Raw genomic sequence first — 21,483 nt, 5'->3', positions numbered from 1 at the left:
TGGGTGAGAGGCTTGGATGGCATTTGAATTACTATAATCGTTACAGGACTTCTGAGAGATCTTCCAAGGATGACACTATCAAACCTTATGGGACTGACTGGTGGGGCGGGTGAGAGTGTTTGTATGCAGGGCCAATACTAACACATGGAAGTTAGTATTGACTGGCATCTCAGGGTGCCTTATAAATCAAGATCTCATCAGAGTTTCATTTATTTTGCCATTTTTTAGTCTTTTAAAAACAGATTTTCTGGATGTACGTTTCTTTAAAAACACTGACAGTCAGTACCCAAAGAGCTATTACAGGTGAAATGTAATTTCACCACTGACTTCGACAGCCTTAAAGTCAAGTTTTAGGATCGTTACCACTTTATATTCTCCTGCTTTTGCTCATCTTCTGTCATTTTTGAATGACTTTGTTCTATCTTCTTGACATTCTTAAAACAATGTATATGTATCTTGGAAATCCATAAATTTTATTCACATTGAAGTAGATTATCCTAGGAAAACATACGAAACTCTGACAATAAAATTACGAAACCAGTGCTTGGTGAGTTAGTGGTGGCAGTATCATTACTTTGTAGCAAAATGACAAGTATCTTTTAAGCACTTTGCCACTTATAGGCATTCTCCTTCAGATAACCCTGGGAGGGAGAGAAGCCACATAGAGTAGTGCTTAAGAGCTTGGGCGCTGGAACCAGACTTCTCTGGGTTTGAATCCCAGCGCTATCACTCTCTAGCTGTATGATGTTGGGCAAGTTACTTAACTTCTCTTGCTTCAGTTTCCTTCTCTGTGTAAAATGGGGCTATAGTATCTAACAAATGGCCTTGTCATGAAGATAAATGAATTAATATATGTAAAGTACTTTAAAAATATTTAACACATAGTAAACTCTCAATAAATGTTAAATATTATCTTCTTTGCCTTCTGGATACTATTTTATTCACATGTGCAGAGTGTTCTAAATTTTTTTGGCTAACTAGGTACCCATGCTGTATGATTAAGATCTTAGATATTGTTGTTTTCAAACTACAAATAAAAATAACACTTTACCTATCAGTTCATTGCATTCATGTAAGATTGCATCTGTCTGCTATGTTGACTCACCATGTGTGTAATTGTCTAAATTGAATTGTGGCTGAAAATTAGACTGTGATGGGTCTAAAGAGAGAGCCCTCTTTCAGGCTTCTAGAAACCTCCTTATTTTAGATATTTCTGTTTCCCAAGAATAAAATAGTATAATGCCCTGGAAAGAACACTAGTAGTAGTAGTAGTTGGTGATCCATATTTTAGTCTAGTCCCTGCCACTAACAGTGGACAAAGTTGACTTCAAAGCTGCAGGCCTTAGAATCCTTATCTGTAAATCAAAGCGTTTGGACAAGAATCAAGACCTGGCATAAATACTCACAATCCCTATTTCCTGCTCCCATGGCAGACATTATTAATCAATTGTAGCACCCTTTCAGACTGTGCCCACACTTGGCATCCCTTTCAGCCTAATACTGAAGGAAAGATGATATTTATTTACTGTTGAGGGGCCTGAGACCACCTCTACCTCAGATAGTCTTTGAGGCTATAAATGACAGCAGCGTTGAAGGAAATGGAAAGACGGGAACTTAAGGGAGAGACACTGTGGAGATACAATTGGCCAGGACTTTGTGACTCTGAGGTGAACATGGGAAGTGAAGACAGTGTTTCAGGTGTAGTAAAAAAGACACTAGGCTTAAAATCTCAGAGAGATGATTCCCACCTGTGGACACTTTTTTTTTTTTTAATTGTGCTTTAGGTGAAAGTTTACAGCTCAAGTTAGTTTCTCATACTAAAATTTATATACACATTGTTATGTGACCCTAGTTGCTATCCCTATAATGTGACACCTATAATGTGACAGCACATTCCTCCTTTCCACCCCGGATATCCCGTGTTCGTTCAACAAACTCCTATCCTTTTCTGCCTTCTCATCTCACCTCCGGACAGGAGCTGCCATTTAGTACACCATCTACTTGAACTAAGAAGCACACTCTTCATGAGTATCACTCTGTGTCTTATAGCCTGGTCTGTTCTTTGTCTGAAGAGTTCGCTTTGGGAATGTTTTTAGTTCTGGGTTAACAAGGAGTACGGGGGACATGTTTTCTGGGGTTCCTCCAGTCTCAGTCAGACCATTAAGTCTGGCCTTTTTAGAATTTGAGTTCTGCACCCCATTTTTCTCCTGCTCCGTCAGGGACTTTCTGTTGTGTTCCCTGTCAGGCGGTCATTGGTTCTTCTGTTCTCAGGCTGATGGAGTCTCTGGTTTATATAGCCCTTTTTGTCTCTTGGATTAATATTTTCCTTGTGTCTTTGATGTTCTTCATTCTCCTTTTCTCCAGGTGGGTTCAGATGAACTGATGCGTCTTAGATGGCCTCTGGCTAGCTTTTAAGGCCCCAAATGCTGTGAACACCTTTGATGATATCTGTCCAGTACATTACATTCCCTTTTCTCCAAGTATTGCCCCCTCTAATCCTTCTCTCCTTGTTGTTGTTTGCCGTTGAGTCGATTCCCACTCATAGCAACCCTGTAGAACAGAGTAGAACTGCCTCATAGGGTTTCTTAAGCCATAATCTTTATGGGAGCAGATGGCCTGGTCTCTTTTCCCCAGGAGTGTCTGGTGGGTTCAAACTGCCAATATTTCAGTTTGTAGCTGAGCACTTAACCATTACGTGACCAGGGCTCCTTCTTCCCTCCTTATCCCAGTTGATTAGATTGGGGTAGACACTGGGACCAAGACTCTCTCTTCCAGGAATTTGTTATTGGGATTCAGAGATAATATCTGGCTCTGGTTGAATTGAGGGGTTGTAAATTTGAAGAGTGCGGCGTGGCTGTATGCATGAAAGAGCTGAGACAGAAAGAGAGAGAGTAGGACTCTGATAGGCTCAATCCTAAAGGCTTTTCAATGTCTGGTCTAAGTATGATTGAAACTCAGCTGCTCCCTGCCCTTAGATTTTCTCATATGCCTTGTACTAATAGTGCATATTTTTGCCATCAAATTTTGAAATGTATTTCTTTTTTATAAATGGAAGTACCATAACACTGTCGCTGTGGAAACCAAATCAGAAGAGAGGCTCAAGAAGGAAGAGATGTTCCCTGTCAGTTGCTGCACAAAGTTTAAAGACTAGAAGAAGCCTTTAGATTTGGTAATTAGGAGAGAGATCAATGAAAGCTATTTGTCTTTATTTACTAAGTCACATTAGTGCTGGGATTTTTCATCTATATTAGCTTGGACGTTGACCACCAATTTTTAGCTTTCATTTGTGAACTGCTGTGGGTCACGACCTAGAAATATTTGTGGTTTCTAGCATGTGGTTGGATTAAGCCCTGTCTCTCTTTATTAATGATCTTAGATGGAGATTTGCTGGTTTAGATTTTATCTGTAGTGTCCCATGGGAAAGTTTGCAACAATTCTGTTAAAAGTGAATTATTCCATTTTTAGGTAACTCTGCTTAGCCTTAACCTGCTGAATAAGATTTGCATGATAACCACCTGTCTTCTCACATTTCACCCTGGATCCCAGTGTACTGATGAGAAGGATGGACCTGCCCACTGGAGTCATGTCGCACTCACATACTAGCCTTATGGCAATGGGCAAGTGACTGAACTTCTCTAAGGCTCGGGTTGTCTGTCAGCAAAATGGGAATATACTAATTGAGTTGTTGTGAGGATTAAATACCAGAAAAAAAAAAAAAAAAACCTGTTGCCATGGAGTCAATTCCAACTCATAGCGACCCTAAAGGACAGAGTAGAACTGCCCCATAGGATTTCCAAGGAGCAGCTGGTGAATCTGAACTGCTGACCTTATGTTTAGTAGCCAGGCCCTTAACCACTGTGCCACCCCCAGAACTCTGAGGATTAAATAGGCTAGTGTATGTCATAAAGCACTTAGTTTAGCCTTGCATATATGAAATACTCAATAACAATGTTTAGCTACTAGACCAAGAGCCAAGCCAAGATATTATTAAATGCATTCATTCTTCAAGAGAATTTGCTCATAAAGAATCCTTTCTTGAAAACTAATGATTAATCAATCTGATTAAATGTCTTCAAAGTCTCGGATGTATACTTTATGCTCCTATTTTATGAGCACCTGTTGCATACCAGGAGTCCCTGAACAGTGCAAGTGCTTAAAACACTTGGCTGATAACCTAAAAGTTGGAAGTTTGAGTCCACTTATGAAGAAGGGCCCGGCAGTCTACTTCCAAAAACTCAGCCGTTGAAAACCTTGTGGAGCACAGTTCTAATCTGACACGCATGGGTTCTGCGTGAGTCTGAACTGACTTGATGGCCACTGTCAAAATTGCATACCAGGCACTGTGCTAGGCACATGTGGTACAAGAATGACTAAGACAAGAGCCTTATACTTATTTCACCGTAACTGTCATGTATTGCTGCTATCACACAGCTTTAAAATGAAAAGACTAATTAAATAATGTTAAGGTTTTTTTTTTTTTTAATGGGATTTTTTTTCTGACAATAATGAATCATTATAATATTTATTGGCTGTTTCAGGAAGGGAAATCCCTGAGAACGTGAGTGAGGAGATGTAAAATAAATCTATCACATTAGAAACAGACTACTACCAGCAAAAAATGCGGAGCCTTTGCCGGTGCACTGTTGTTAAACATGTGGCCATTGCAGGTATTTCAGTTAAGCAACACAAATCCAATTTTGCCTCCTACCACTTAAGTAAATTTCTCTTCTCTGTAAAATTTCCTGTTTTATAAAGACATACTTCATCCTGGCCGTGTACATACTAAACTGCCCTTTTTTTTTTTTTTTTTACCTAGTTGTATGGCTTTCTATCACAGTGAGAAATGCTTTCTTCCAAAGAAGTGATGTTCATGAATGGGAAATAGGGATATATATTAAAACATTTATTGCAAAACTAGATTTAGACATATTTCTATAATTTTAGCATTTAAATATCTTTAGTGACCAATGAAATGGCTTTTGGTACCTGATAATCAGGGCCTTCAAATTCTCACTTTTATACCTAATCAAATATAGTTGGTGGATTTATATTTGCCTGCATATGTTCAGAAATATTAGAGAGGTTTTCAGTAGGTCTCTATCAGTGCTTTGCTGGGTTGTAATCACCAGTAAACGACTTGAATTATTTTATTATTTTTCATTCACTCTGATTTCATCAGCTTTTGTAGATTTTGGGTGCTGTGCATAGGGGCGGAAGGCACACACACAAAAAAATACAAAACTTCTCAAACCTAAGAGAATAAACAGACTGTTTACAAAACAAACACACTTTATAATAAAAGAAAAACCTATGTTTGAGGGTGAAACATGAGCTTATTGTTGAACTTTCATCTTGGAATTTTGTTCATATCAAGTGTCTCCTGAGACCAAGATCGTAAGTATGTTTCCAGATAAAATTTTACAGATAACTGAAGTTAAACCTGTTAGGTGCCAAAACTTTAAAAAAAAAAAAAAAAGTATATTTCGGAGGGGGCAGTGGTGGTTCAATGATAGGATTCTAACCTTCCATGTGGGGACCTGAGTTCGATTCCCGGCCAGTGAACCTCACATGCAGCCACCACCCGTCTATTAGTGAAGGATTGCATGTTACTATGATGCTGAACAGGTCTTTTATGAGTAGCTCCAGACTCAGACAGCCTAGGAAAAAGGACTTTTAGCAGAGCTTCCAGACTTAGACGAACAACGAAGAAAGACCTCTTTGATCTAATTCTGAAAATCAGCCAGTGAAAACCATATGGATCACAACAGTCCAGTCTGCAACTGATCATGGAGATGGCACAGAATTTCCTTCTATAGTGCATGGGTGGAGCCCTGGTGGCGCAGTGGTTAAGAGCTCAGCTGTAACCAAAAAGTCAGCAGTTCAAATCGCCAGCTGTTCCCTGGAAACCCTATGGGGCAGTTCTACTCTGTCCTGTAGGGCTGTTATGAGTTGGACTCAACTTGAACCAATAGTTTTTGGTTTTGATGTGTGCGGTTGCCATGAGTTGGGGGCCTACTCAATGGTAACTAACAACAACATGTTTCAGAAGCACTTTCTGAAGTATATTAAATGTGGTTATCAATTTTCAAACATAGTACTTCAAACATAATGATACACCCAGGGTGGCTTCATGGGCTTGAGACCTCTATGCAGTCGCATAGGATCCTGTGCGTAGAAGGGCCACATGCTTGGTTTAATATCCTATTGTGGTGTCTTGAAATTCTTAGTCATTTTTGAACAAGGGGCTTTGCCTTTTCATTTTTCACTGAGTCCTGCCAGAAATGTAGCTGGTCCTGAGTACAAGGTTTTCAACTGGACTGTGAATTTTTGTCTGGGGTTCCATCAACTGCAGTGATGTTGGGTCTCCTCTTGAACTCAGCTTGCCAACAATTCTGAGATCAGTATGCCTCTCTCTTCCAGGGCTCTGCCTTCTAATTTGCTGCTTCTCATCTGCTGAGCTATCATATAAATGAGGTATTAGAATAGTAAGTAGGTTGAGAATTACTAGGCTCTGAAGGGTGACCTTGAAGACTCCTCCCACAGAGTAAAAGTGCAATAGTCTCAGTAGCCTGGCTTTGCAGCATTTATTTCTGTGATCTGAGGCCACTTTTTGAACTTCTGGATTGATTGCTTCGGTGAATAGCCTGTCTCTATATGAACACCAGGTGGGAGCATACAATTCTGGCCTGTTTCCATTAAAGGAAAATTGTTTTAAACGAAGAATCTAAAAGCCTGCTTTTCATTTCAAAATTAATCATAGAGGGTAAGAAGGTAAGTAAGATTTCTTCTAATAGACTCCTGTTGCATAAATGTTGTAAACTATGAAGGTGCACTCTTGGCCAAGCAGATCCTTTGGATTCCAATAATTTTTGTCACTTCACATTGTTCATGAAACTTCAAGGTAGTACTCTTGGTGTTGTCTTCCTGTCCCAAAGTGAGCCATGGAATACCTTTTCAACACAGGTCACATTTGTTAAGCTCAGCGTATAAATGCACAACTTCATTTTTTGTTGTCTACTTAGAACCATTTCTGAAAAATCGAAGTGGAAAGCTTCTCTATGCAACGATTTCTAGTTTTTTGTTTTTTTTTTTTTCCTGGTTTCCAAGCTATCTGCAGCAAAATAAAGCAAAACCAAGTACATAATTCTGTTTTTTTTTTTTTTTTGTTTGTTTTTTTAAGCTATTCATAGTATAGGAAATGTGCTGTCATCTGTATTACAAAAAATATGATTTTTTTTCTGAGAATTTTTAAAATTGTGATTTAGATGAAAGTTTACAGAGCAAATTAGTTTCTCATCAGCTAGAACACAAATTGTTTCGACATTGCCTGCCAGCCCCTTGATGTGTCAACACCCTCCCCTTCTCCACCCCACGTTCACGGTTTCCATTCGTATAGTTTCAGCACTTCACATTGTTCAAAGGGTGTCCAGGGGCTATACTTTTGGGGTTTCTCCTGTCTCTGTCAGACTAGCAAGCTTGGTCTTGTGTGTGTGTGTGTGTGTGCAAATTTGAATTTCGTTCTACATTTTTTTCCCTATCTGTTTGGGACCCTCTACTCTGATCACTGTCAGAGCACTCAGTGATGGTAGCCAGGCACCGTCAGGTTGCTCTGGGCTCAGTCTGGTAGAGGCTGTGGTAGTTGCAGTCCTTTGAACTAATCTTTCCCTTGTGTCTTTGGTTTTCTTCATTCTCTTTTGCTCCAACCAGAATGGGACCAGTAGATGTATCTTAGATGGCTGCTCGCAGGCTTTTAAGAGCCCTGTCACTACTCACCACAGTCGAGTGTAGAACATTTTCTTTATAGACTATGTTACGCCAGTTGAGCTAGATGTCCCCCAAGACCATGGTTCCCAGCTCTGAGCCCAGTAGCTTTGTCTCTCAGGGTGTTTGGATGTGTCTGTGAAGCTTCTACGACTTTGCCCTGGTCAAGTTGTGCTAACTTCCCCAGTACTATGTACTGTCTTACCCTTCATCAAAGTTACTACTTATCTACTATTTAGTTAGTATTTTTCCCTCCCTATTCCTCCCTTCTCTCATAAAAAATATGATTCTTAAGATTGAGAAATGGGTTGTTTCTTACTCATTACTCATTTACTCATTCATTCATTTATTCAATCTTCAGCATAGTGTAACGAGCACCTACTCTGTGCCAGGCATGTGTGTGTGTACCCCGCTGGAGTACAGTGGGAAATAAGGTAATTGTTATTCATTCCAAGGACAATGCTTTACATAGCCCACATGATCTAAGGGCATGTTGAAGGAATGAATGAATTAAAGAGTGAACACGTGTTTTGGATAGTATGTATCATTTATTAATATTTCACAGGGGTTTCTGATCTTCTCCTTGTAGTGAAAGGCACTTGCATCTTTCTGAAATCTAACCATGGCTGAAATTCTCTTGGCCAATTGCTTTTGTTTAAATTTTCATTTGACATTTGAGCTATTTTCAAAATGTCATCTCTGGATTCATTTGCCTCTGTGGAATTGAAAGAAATTTCATATTGAATAAGCTGCAAGTTAGCAGAATATGTGTAATACTGGAGATTTCATAAATGTTCAAAATAAAAAATATAGAGGTCATTAGTCACTTTTTAAATCAGTGTATCCTAGGTTAACTGATGCTGGGAGTTGCAGCACCAGTTTCATGCTAGGTCTTAACATTAACTGAAATTGTTAAAAAATTGGGCATGGTTAAAACAATGTCACTGTGACTTGTACCTCTGTGACACTGTCATTCTATTCTGTTGGATTTTAATATGATTTGATAAGTGGCAGGATAAAGCAGGTAATTATTTTGGAAATGCCTTTTACTTTCATAAATATGAGAAATACGGTAGTTGGTCTTTGTTACTAGAAACCATAATAATAATTATAGCCATAATTGTAATTTGTATGATACTTCACAATATTCAAATGTTCGTGTACATTATCTATGATAGGTTTAAAATAACTTATCTTACAAAATGAAAGTGTACCTAGGGAACCTATAAAGCATCTCTACATGAGCAAAAGCTCTCTAAAATTAGAATTTGGTACCTCAGAATCAAGATCAACAGACAAATTAGGATTACTAGACCACCAAATCTGTCTTGGAAGAAGTACAGCCAGAATCCTCCTTAAAAGCGAGGCTGGCAAGACTCCATTTTGCTTACTTTGGACATGTTATAAGGAGGGACCAATCCCTGGAGAAGGACATCATGCTTGGTAAAGTAAAAAGTCGGTGAAAATGAAGAAGATCCTCACTAAGATGGGTTGATACAGTGGCTGCAACAGTGGGTTCAAACATACCTACTGTTGTGAGGATGGCACAAAACCAAGCAACATTTCGTTCAGTTTATACATGCGGTTCAATGAGTGAGAACCGACTCAACAGTACCTGACAACAAAAAAACAACCATCCTACTTAAATCCTTTATTCATGAGGAAGGCCAACTACCATTGTATGGGTAGTTAAAATAAAGGGCCGGTGTAAAAATAGGGCCAGGCATCTATAAAACTTACTATCAACAAAAGAATGGAAGCAATGGTTTTGGGGCTTATGGGTTGGATCTGTAAGATAAAAAAAAAAAAAAGATAAACTCATCATAAATAAGACAAATTCAACCTTCTCTGGCCTTTAATGAGTTGTGTCTTGCTTTCTGTATTTATTATGAATTAGTAAATTCATAAATTCAACAAACATGTGAGAAAGCTACTATATGTCAAGCACTGTGTTAGGCCCTGGGAGTACAAATTGAGAAACATGTTATCTCTCCAAGATAGATAGGGTTTGCCCATAACAGCATACTTCCTGCTGACTTTTCTTACCATTTTAATAGTACTTCATTTCATTTTTATTGATCCACATTGAACAAATGCTTCCTTACCCTTTATAACTTCAATATCCTCTGTATCCCAGGGTCTTTGTCAAGAAAAGAATGATCGTAAACCAACACTTCAATGCTTTAGGGGAGCTTCTCTGTGTGTGAAACCCTGTGGTCAGCCCTTTTGTGGTGAGAAGAATCCCAGGTGGTCCCGTTTTAGGGCATAGAGTACACAGTTAAGCATTGAATTGTTCAAATTTCTAAAGGAATGGTGACAGCGAAAAGCAGATATCTTTTCAAAGATAAATGTAAAACTATGGATTTGTTACAACCACCAATCAAATATGCCCTGGGACAAAGTGTGCGTGTCATCACTTGCCTCCCTCAAATTGAGAAGGAAACCATGCTGGGACTCACCAGGGCAGCCTTAGCAGAGGGGCCTCAGAGCCCGGCCCCCAGCCACGGAAGCACTTGGGATCCACAAAGGCTCCTGGTGCTTCCGTATGTGATAGTGTCCTCTGGGTTTGGGGTGGACTAACCAGCTAGCTCACCCTCCAGGGAACCATTGGTCACATGTGTTCAGATGCTATCGCAGAGAAGGTACTGATGCAGCCCTAACAGATTTGGAGAGTTCTGTGTGCCAAACACCATGCTAAGGTCTTATTGAATCTTCATAACCGTTGAAGGTGTGTGCTGCCATGGTCACCATTTTATAGATGCTCAAAGAAATTCAGTGTCATTCAAAGCCCAAGTCCTTTCCTCAGTCTTTAAAGACAGGTCTGGTCTGCCACTGTCCCACAGCCCCCTTGGCACCATAACCACCCTTACCACTCTGTCCTCTTGCTCACTCCTCATTACCCTCCTCTGTCACCTTAGCACTCAGGTACGTTCCTGCCTCTGGGCCATGGCACCTGCTGTTTCTGTTGCCTGGAACACTCTTCCCCTTGACACTTACCTGACTGAGTGACTTGCTCCCTCAGGGCCTACCTCACCTGTCTCCAACCCTCTAATATCTTCTCCTTCTTTGGTCACCCCGTTGAATATCATAACCCTGTAGCTTTTCCTGTGCCCATCTCCTCCTTCATTTCTTTCTGTATCACTTATCACTATCAAACAAAGTTACCTCTTCATCTTGTTTATTCCAAATTTCTTGCCCTACAATGTAAGCTCCACAAGGATAGGGATTTTTATCTGTTCACCATTGTATCTTGTGCCTTGAACAGTGACTAGCAAGAACTAGGTATTTAGTAAATATATGTTGGATGAAAAGAACAGTAAATTCCCCAGAATTCTCACTCCCATCAAAAAGAAAATAAGTATTATTGTTGTTAGTTGCTGTTGACTTGGCTCTGAGTAATGGTGACCTTATTCAGAATGAAATGTTGCCAGGTCCCGTGTCATCTTCATCATAGTATGTTTGACTCCATTGTTGAGGCTGTTGTGTCAATCCATCTCATTGAGGGTTTCCCTCGTTTTCCCTGACACTCTCCTTTACCAAAGATTACGTCTTTTCTAGTGGTTGGTCTTTCTTAGTGATTGGTCTTTCCTGATGATGTGTCCAAAGTGAGCAAACTGAAGTCTTGCTATCCTCACTTTTAAGGAGCATTCTGGTTGTGTTTCTTCTAAGACTGATTTGTAATGAATAATGGGGCCCAAATTTTTACTTTGGCTAGCTGTACATTAACCTTCCTAATCAAGATGTTGGGGAGTAGGTAAGATTTGAACTCTATCTTCAAAATTGTGTAGGTGTTGGTAGGTTTCTTAAGGAGAGAAAAGGCAAGGTGTACATATACCCGTGGAAGCAGAAACAGCCAGGCACATTCCTTTCTTCATTGTCCTGGGTTGCTTTGGGAACTTGCTTTGCTAAGTACCTACTTAAAGCCAACTTTTTATTTTTCCTACTCTTCCTGGGTGTTTCATGCTAAACGAAAACCGTTTCAGAGCTACCTCTAGATATGTTGTTGCCTAGCAAATAAGCTTTCTATAACCGATAGTTGCATGCGACCAGCCATTTCTAAAATTACACTTTTGATCCTGGAAAAATTCACTCTCTACTTAGATAAAAATTGTCCTTTTTTTCCCACTCCTCTCCGCGTGCTTGTTAGATTTTTCCATACGTTGTTTATAATAACTTTTCCTTGTGGCTGAAGATAACAGATTTTTGCTTTTAATTCAAGAAATGTCGTCTGCTGTAATGTTTTGTAACATGATACTTTCCAAGTTTCAAAGTGAGAGTGTGTTGTCTGTGTTTTTGTGTGTGAATCTGCAGAAAGGGTGATAATACCCAGGGACTGCAGTGCTGGGGAGAGTCTGCCCTTCCATTCCTGTCACTGTGTTTAAGCAAATGTAAAGAATTTTTTTTTTTTTGTCATTGTAATTTAAATTCAGAAGGAGCCTATTTGTATGGTAATCATAAGCTAAGGAAAACAGTGTTTCATTTCTCCCTGGGATTTGTTTTCTGACATCTTCACATTCGCCCATACTTTAACCTGGCAACAGCATATTAACAGCAATTCATACTCCATATTTTAACATGTAGAACAGTACCCAAAAGATTAATACATGATATGGAGAAAGAATGAAGAGGGGATGTCGAGACCATAATTAATTTTGCTTTCATATACCATATGTTGTTACGTTCTGGTCTTAACTGAAATTACAGTCACCGTGGAGTTTTCAATATTAAAAAAAAAAAAAAAAACTATACACAGTGACTAACATATAACATTGCCCTTCTTCTAAAGATGAAGCCTCCAATGTGGGGATACAAATGATAATCTCATCTTTTGTATTCATTATTTTTCAACAAGATTGGGGGGGCAGAACGGGGTAATTTTCTTTCTGTGAGAATGATCAGGAAGAACCCCTTAACTAAGTGCTCACCTGACTTGCCCTGAACACGAGACAGAGATAAAGAGATTTCACTCCAAATTTGAAATGATTACTTCACGTTCTTTTCTTAAACCAGAGAATTGTGAGGCTAGGTGTTATATCTTCAATCACATCAAATGACACTTACTTGTTCACAAACCAAACTCAATGGGATTAACCTCTTGCATGATCTCATTAGATGAGGCGATTCACCCAACATCTTAAGGTCTCTTCAAATCAGGAGTCATTTGCTCAGATGTAGGTACCCAGAAGATAGGTTATATAAGGGAGTGAAATGGTTAAAGAGCTTCTGCTTCATCAAAAGGGGGGCACTGGCTATGTGGTTCCAGCCAGAAGCTGTGAAGCTGGCCAAATGGACGGTCCCACCCTTAGAACAGAGACTGCCAAGACTTTGTCTTAAGTACTTTGGACGTGTTATCAGGAGGGACCAGTCCCTGGAGAAGGACATCATGCCTGGTAATGTAGAGAGTCAGTGGAAGAGAGGAAGCCCCCCGATGAGACGGATTGACACAGTGGCTGCAACAATGGGCTCAGATATAGCAATGATTGTGAGGATGGCACAGGACCAGGCAGTGTTTCATTCTGTTGTACATAGAATTGCTATGAGTCGGACTGGACTTGACAGAACTTAACAACAACAACCCTGTCTGAAAGGGGGCCAACCAACCAATCAATCAGTTGTCATCAAGTGGATTTCGACTCATGGTAGCCCCGTGTGCATCAGGTCTTTCTTGTGAAGCACCTCTGGGTGGGCTCCAAACACCAACCTCTTGGTTAGAGGCTGAGCAAGTTAACTGTTTGCACCACCCAGGGACTCCTAAAAGGGGACAGCCACTGTTTTATCCCAGAGGATGATTCCGTGTTAGAACATTGCACTCAAGTGGCCAGATCTTCTCTTACTTTAGGAGACACTGCAGATTACTGTTGTTATGTGAAATCTGATTGTTATACAGGCCAGTTCAAGCCTTAAGAACAAACAAAGCATGCCTATGGCCTTAATATTTGCAGGTCCGGGATCAATAAGAGAACAAATAGAGGCCCACATACCTGAAGTATAAATATTTAAAAGTTATAAATCAAGCTAACAAAACAGTTAATAAAATACGTTCCATGCTCCGACTTTGACAAATATTCGAACCTGGAAGGCCCAGTTTGACATTAGAGTTCTCTGTGTCCTCTGAGTACCAGAATGAGTTAGAATGGGGAGAGCAGGCCCTGCCCACCTCCCACTCTTTCTCAACTTCTGTTCTGATTCCCTTGTTCTGTCCCACATGCCTGTGTGTGCACACCCCAGGCCACATGTCCAAGCTCTGCTCTCTCCCCTGTAAACAGCAGCCCCTTGGCCAACTCTCAGCTCTGCAGATGTGCACTGAGAAGTCATGGCCCGCCCTAGGAGAATTGCCCTGGGAGTATGCTGGGGTCATTTGGGGGTCATTCTAGACTAAGAGTAGGAGTTTGGTCTAGACCAAGAACTGGAGGGTGGTTTGGAATTTAGACTCTAGATGGTATGTGGAAAATTGCACATGGCCTCCAAGTTGGCACATGGCTTTTCATGCTCCTGGCCCTATGAGGAGACCCGTGGTTGAAGGAGAACAGGGGCCTCTGTTGCTCAGACCTAAGGGCAGTACTGAATTGAAACCTCTAGTTTAGATTGAAATTTAGATTCATAAGGTCCCTAGGTGGTGCAAAAGGTTTGCACCTGACTGCTAACCTAAAGGTTGGTGGTTTGAACCCACCCAGGACTACTGCAGAAGAAAAAGCCTGACAATATTAGCTTCCATTAAGATCATAGCCAAGAAACCCCTATGGAGCAGTTCTACCCTGTAATAAATACATTGGGGTCACCATGAGTTGGAATCGACTCAATGGCAACCATCACCACCAACAACGACAAATTTAGAGTCATAGAATATTTGTTCCAGGAGGGATCTTAGAGATCATCTTCTTAGTCCCCAAGCCCTCAGTTTATACAGGAGGATCCTGGCTTATAAGAGGTTGCCTTACTATAGACTCACGGGCTTATTAGCGAGAGGTATCTGAACTTAATTGCTAGCCCATTCACTTACTAGGTGGGTGACATGTTACTTAGCTTCCTTGAGCCATGGTTTGCTCCTAGGAAAATGAAGATGAAATGAATTTTATTTTGACTTTTCTGGCCAGTTATGGTTGGGACTTTTGAAGAATGGTTCATCCTAACCGAGCACCCTCCGTAGGGAAGGTCTGTTTCATGTAACTATGTCTCAGCCACAGTTCTTTGCTTAGGCTCTCTTTTTGGGTTAAAAACAAGGGCAGTCGTGAGTTGCTTTTCCAGTTCTTGAATTGCCTCTTTTCCTTAAAAAAAAAAAAGAGCAATAGAGAAAGGAAATTAGGAAGATAATATTGGTTAAAGGTGAATAAATTCTGTCTTTTCTCTATCTGAATGGTGGTAACATTTCAATTTCTAAGACCCTTATAACCATGTTCAAAGCTATGTGTAATTTTTGAATTAAATTTTTTAATTTAAATTTTATGTGCAAAAGCCCTAAATTTTTGTACTAAAATTACACATAGCTTTGAACATGGTTATAAGGGATAGCTTCAAACATGGTTATAAGGGTCTTTGGTGGCGTGGCACCGTGGTTAAGTGATACAGCTGCTCACCAAAAGGTCAGCAGTTCAAATCCATCAGCCACTCCTTGCTCCTTAGAAACCCTATGGGGCAGTTCTACTCTGTCCTCTAGGATCACTATGTGTCAGAGTCAACTCGATGGCAAACAGTTTGGTTATAAGGGTCTTAGAAATTGAAACGTTATCACCATTCAGTTACAGGAAAGACAGATGTGAACTTGTTCATGTTTAAGCAACATTGTCTTGCTAATTTCCTTTCTTTGTAGCTCATGAAAGGAGCCCTGGTGGCACAGAAGTTAAAGTGCTTGGCCACTAACCAAAAGGTCGGCGTTCGAACCCACTATTATTCCACAGGAGAAAGATGCTTCTGAAAGATTTACAGCCTTGGAAACTCTATGGGGCAGTTCTACTCTGTCCTACAGGGTCGCTCTGAGTCGGGATCGACTTGATGGCAGTTTTTTTGTTTTTGGCCAATAGTGAAGACTGTCATGGATTGAATTGTGTCTTCCAAAAATAAGTGTCAACTTGGTTAGGCCATGATTCCCAGTATTGTGTGGTTGTCTTACATTTTGTGATTTCCTATGTGTTATAAATCATAATCTCTGCCTGTGGTTAAAGAAGTTTAGGGTGAGATGTAACATCCTTGCCCAGGTCACATCCCTGATTCAATGTAAATGGAGTTTCTCTAGGGTGTGACCTGTACCACCTTTTATCTTACAAGAGATAGAAGGAAAGGGAAGCAAGCAGAGAGTTGGGGACCTTATACCAAGAAAGCAGTGCTGGGAGCAGAGCACATCCTTTGAACCCGGAGTTCCTGCGTGGAGAAGTCCCTAGTCCAGGGGAAGATTGATGACAAGGACCTTCCTCCAGAGCCAACAGAGAAAGCCTTTCCGTGGAGAAGGTGCCCTGAATTTGGACTTGTAACCTACTAGACTGTGACAGAATAAATTTCTCCTTGTTGAAGCCATCCACTTGTGGTATTTCTGTTACAGCAGCACTAGATGACTAAGACAACGACTATTGACAGTTGGCATCAAGCTAATATTCTTTTATTTAGTATATTAAGTCAATTGTTTAAAAAAAAAAATGCACTGTCTTGGAGTCAATTCTGAACTGAACTGCCCCATAGAGTTTCGAAGGCTGTAAATCTGCTTTACGGAAGCAGACTGCCACAACTTTCTCTGCAGAGCAGCTGGTGGATTTGAACTGACAACGCTTTAGTTAGGTACTGTGCCACCAAGGCTTCTCTTGAAAAAGAAAGTCTGGCTAATGGGGCTGCCAAGATCATAATACTGTCTGATCCTAAGCCTGAAAACCCCATTAAAGAATACTTCTTTTATGTGCAGAAGAGTTCTAAATACCTAAAAATGTCATGATCACCCCTTCATCTGGGAAAGGTAATAGATATTATCAGATACTTACTTGCTCGCAGACTCGTTCATGTTTTTCATGACTCCAGCATTGTGCCCAGTATCAGGACATTTTCATTTAGAACAAGCAATCACCCACATTTTGGTACAAGGGGGAGAGCTAGTTGTATATCAGGATATTTCAAACCAGGAGCCCATTCCAGAAGGTTTCTACTGCTTTTCTCATAAAGGGACCATTTAGTTTTTATTATACTAGCGATTAAGGATTTATTTTTCACTCACCATCAGCCTATCAGTCAAGTACCTTTCTCTCCTTATTGGTTTCCTGGCCCCAATGAACTGGAAGATGAATTTTGTTGTGGTACTCAAATAATTGTAGAATGAGCTATATGAGAATGTTATGTCTTTGTCATTTAGGGAAGGTATAGGTGGATGAGATGATGACAATGACCATGTCAGTGGTGATGACAATGGTAACTTATACTGTGGTGTATCTTTGCCAGGCATCCTTAATGCCCATTATTTCATATTCACAATAACCCACTGAAGAATGTGGTATTAGCATGATTGCTCTCAATTTATCATTGAAGAAACTGAAATTCAGGAAACTAACTTGCCAGAAGTCATGCAGCTAGTAAAGGACAAGGTCCAGACTGAACACCAGATTCACTGACTCATGATCTCGTTATGGTTCAGTATGCTATGGATAAAGAGATAAATGATAGCCAACATTGTTTCATGATAGGAAATGTTTTACACGTATACTCTCATTTCTTTTCATACCAACAAGCTAGAGGAGAGTTTTATGATTAACTGCATTTTACAGATGAGTACATTGTGGCTCAGAGAGCTTTAGAAATGTGTCCAAGTCACACAGCTTGCAAATGGAAGAACTGATGTTTAATCAGCTCGGATATACTCTACCACTTTTAAAGTGTTGTATTGCCTTTTGACCAGAAAGGGGGAAAATCTTCAAGAATTAAAAGTCAAATTTTGTTTTAAATAACATTCTAAGATATTTAGCAGATAATGTTGAGGAGTGAAACCATAAGAGAGATGCTCTTTGTATTTAAGTTCCCCAAACAAAAACTTCCAAATGGATCCTTTTATCAGGTTGTGTGAGCTATTGTGTACTGTATTGCCTCCCAGTTTAGATGAATAGACCATCAGCCAAGCGAAGAGAGCTGGCAAGCTACTCATTGTGCTTTTGTAAATGTTCAGTGATTAAAGTAGATAACTATTAATACTATTTTATGCCTTTTTTTTTTTTACAGAAGCTATTTTTTTTTTTTTATATTTCTCTGTAGATTTAAATATATATACATGCTAGCTAAAGATTCAGAATTTTCTCCAGGGACTTTTTCTTAAGTGTCCTTTTTCTGAAGTTGTCCTCTTGTGACCTCCCTGCATTAGCCATGATGACCACTGGAGGTATTGGCCAAATCCTCTTCCCTGCTGACCTGAGTAGCCTCTCTGCAGAGTCCCCTGCTAAGACAGAAATTCACAAACAATAGGTGGCCATTGCCAGCAATTTGAACACAGCAGTCCTGGTCCTTGGCAGCAGTTACCAACAATTGGCAAGCTATTACCCAAATCCCCTGCCAAGAGAAAGCTAGGATTTTTGGAATTACCTTGTCCCTCTCACCTGCATGCCACATTTCTCCCTCTCTCTCTTTTAAATAGGTTTTGTGTCCACAAATATATTTCTTTACAACTTTCCTGGTGGAGCTGCATTGGGTTTGGAGTTGGTGTATTTGGGTTTTTTGAGAGGTGCTTTGAGAAATAAGTGACCTTCTACAGTTCTTTCCTTGGGTGTGAGATTTGATTTAGAAGTACTCTTCTTGATGTGTTATTGGCACCTTAACTGACAATTATGAGAGGATAGATTATATACCTACGTCTATGCTATATGTCAAAGTGCTGAGTGATAAGTCATATCTGACTTTACCTTTTAATACAAGGATAGAATCAAAGGTATTCAGTGCTTATGTAACCCAGCCTCCCCATTCAACAGAGAAGGAAACTGATTTGGCAAATCAGTTACACAAAAGCTTAATCAATTTGCCATATGTCATGGACCTAATTTAATTTACTGGGTGCTCATTGACCCACTTGTTGTGTGCCATTGAGCTGATTTCAACTCATAGTGACCGTATATGCCAGAGTAGAACTGCCCCATAGGGATTCCTAGGCTGTAATTGTTTCTGAAGAAACTACAGAGGACCTGGAACCTGAACTCATTTATTAACTCATAAATTCACTCATTTATTCACTCAACAAGATTGACTGAATGCTTACTGTGGGCCAGGCACATCTTGGACTTTGGGGATAGGCCAGCAAACAAGGTGCATGTGGTTGCTACCATCATGGAGCTTGCAGTCCAGTGGGACACACAGATAATAGTACAGTGTGATGAGAAGAAGTACAGTCAGTTCTCCTTATTGTCAGTGGTGATGTTCTATAAAGTCCCATAAACACTGAATTAGCAAATAATGAGCCATTGCTCCATGGGGAAATATAAGGTTAGGTTCCTTCAAGCTGCTGATTACATTTTCATCAAGCAATCAATAAATAAACTTATTTTATGTAATTTTATGTTTAGAGATGCCTTATTTAATATGTATTGTTGATTCATTAAAATTAAACTCAAGGCATATCTAACACACATACTTTCTCCATAGACATATCACAGCCTGCTTGCACATAAGAACATTGGACAGCCCTTCAGCACTGTGCTTTGGGCCATTTTAAACAGAAAAACCACCCCCCAAAAAAGTGCAAACATGCAAAAAATATGGCACTAAATAGACCACGGAGAGCACACTTGTTTTTAATGTGAAAGCTGAAATAAGAACACAGAGCATCGCTGTATTGGACTTCAGCTAAGAATGTGCGCATCAGGCAACTCAAATTTTCGCTGCTCCCTGCGTGTCTGCAAATAACCACCAAAGAGCCACAAGTATTGATTTTGGGCTTACAAATGATTTTTAGTGAGTAGGTTACTTCACTAGTAGGGAATCCATGAATAATAAGGATTGACTGTACTTTGATGAAAGGACTAGACAAGGTTCTGTAGAAATGTAGTGTTGGGGACACTGAAGTGAGATTCCAGGGATCTGAGGATGAGTTGTATATCAGCAGATGGAGATGTGGTAGAAGGGTTTTCCAGAAGGGGGGTCAGCATAAAGAGGAAGAGAACATGTCGCATCTGTGCAAGAGCCATGTGCTGTTCTTTACATGCCATATCTGTTCTGAATCTCACAAGAATGTTAAGCAGTATACATGTTAGTAACAGAGGGTAACTCCATAGCTTCAGACGATGCATTGCATTGGGCAAATGTGCTGCACAAGACCTCTTTAAAGTGTGAAAAATCAAAATGTCACTTTGAAGACTAAGGTGCACCTGACCCGAGCCACGGTATTTTCAATTCTTCTTCGGTCTTCCTTATTCATTATTTAGCTTTTGCAAGCAACTGATGCACTTGAATTATGGTGTTGTCGAAGAGTATTGAATATACCATTTACTGCCAGAAGAACTAACAAATCTGTCTTGGAAGAAGTACAGCCAGAATGCTCCTTAGAAGCGAGGGTGGTGAGACTTTGTCTCACGTACTTTGGGCATGTAATCAGGAGGGACCAGTCCCTGGAAAAGGACATCGTGCTTCGTAAAGTAGAAGATCAGCAAAAAAGAGGAAGACCCTTGACAAGATGGATTGACAGTGGCTGCAACAGTGAGCTCAAATATGGCTACGATTGTGAGGATGACGCAGGACGGGGCAGTGTTTTGTTCTGTTGTACGTAGGCTCGCTATGCGTCAGAACTGACTCGACAGCACCTAACAACAACACAACAACAACTCCATAGCTAGCAGATGGAGGAGCAGGATTCTAACAAGTTTGTATGATTTAGAGCTGTACTCTTAAGAAACCAGTTATGGGAAAGAATTGTAATGTGGTGTTTGCTGTGGACCCCTGGGGTGTCCAGGACCCTGGATGATCCAAGAGACAGACACTGCTTTATTGGCAGCAACTGTGAAGAGCCCCTAGTCTGCCTGAAGCTCTGTGTGGGCTACAGTAAAATCATATTTTATTGTGTTTTTGGTGAAAATGTACACTGCAAATTAGGTTCCCATTTGGCAGTTTCCACACAAACTGATCAATGATACCAGTTACATTTTTCACAATGTGTCAATATTCTCTTTAATTGTGCTCTGGTTGCTCCATTTCCAGTACTCTAGTTTCCCTGCCCCCTTATAGTCTCATCTTTGCTATGGAATAAATGTTGACCTTTTAGACTTGTACAGATGTTTTTTAGTAGAGCACCTGTCTAACGGGTAATGTCTTTTACTTTGTGTATCTGCTTTTCTGCCAAAAGGTGATCTCAGGAGATAGTTTCAGTTGGCCCCAGATCTCTTGCTCATCCCTCTGATCTGCCTCTGCAGAATCCATGCTAAGCTGCTTCTCTGGCTCTGCAGCCCCTACCCATCCTAAGTTATTGCTTGTCCCCTGCTCCATATGTAATACTTGGGTTCTCCTTCTCCTGGTAACTGGGCTACCACTTCAGTCTGACCTCAGGCTCCTCTCCTGTAAATTGTACCAGCCTCAGTCCTTTGAGCATGACCCAGCCTTCTGATTCTGAACACCTCTGGCCCCGATGAGGCTGAACCTCAGATAGAACGCTTGTAGCTATCCACACTTCATCCTCCGTATTCCCATCTGATTCCTTTGGGCAGGGCCAAGCTGCAAAGCCTGGTACAGACTAATTGGAGACCAGCAAATATCCCACATTTCACCAGATTTTTAGGTCCAATC

General features: G+C 40.3%; 1 protein-coding gene across 7 annotated transcripts in view; it reads left to right on the top strand.

Moving 5' to 3' along the window:
- Positions 1 to 21,483, top strand: part of FAT3 (FAT atypical cadherin 3) — a 793,468-nt gene that overhangs the window by 380,328 nt on the left and 391,657 nt on the right. The window contains exon 4 of one of the 7 annotated variants that reach the window (XM_049889558.1): positions 3,466 to 7,132. The exons of the other annotated variants lie outside the window; for them this stretch is intronic. Coding sequence (XP_049745515.1) covers positions 3,466 to 3,479 — 14 coding nt within the window. The 3' untranslated portion in view covers positions 3,480 to 7,132. Of the gene's footprint in view, positions 1 to 3,465; positions 7,133 to 21,483 lie in introns of those variants that run through there. 7 annotated transcript variants of the gene reach the window in all.

This window comes from Elephas maximus, chromosome 7 (genome assembly GCF_024166365.1).
Source record: "Elephas maximus indicus isolate mEleMax1 chromosome 7, mEleMax1 primary haplotype, whole genome shotgun sequence".
Classification (NCBI taxonomy): Eukaryota; Metazoa; Chordata; class Mammalia; order Proboscidea; family Elephantidae; genus Elephas; species Elephas maximus.
Note: the sequence above shows the minus strand (reverse complement) of the source record. Positions and strands in the feature narration are given on the sequence as shown.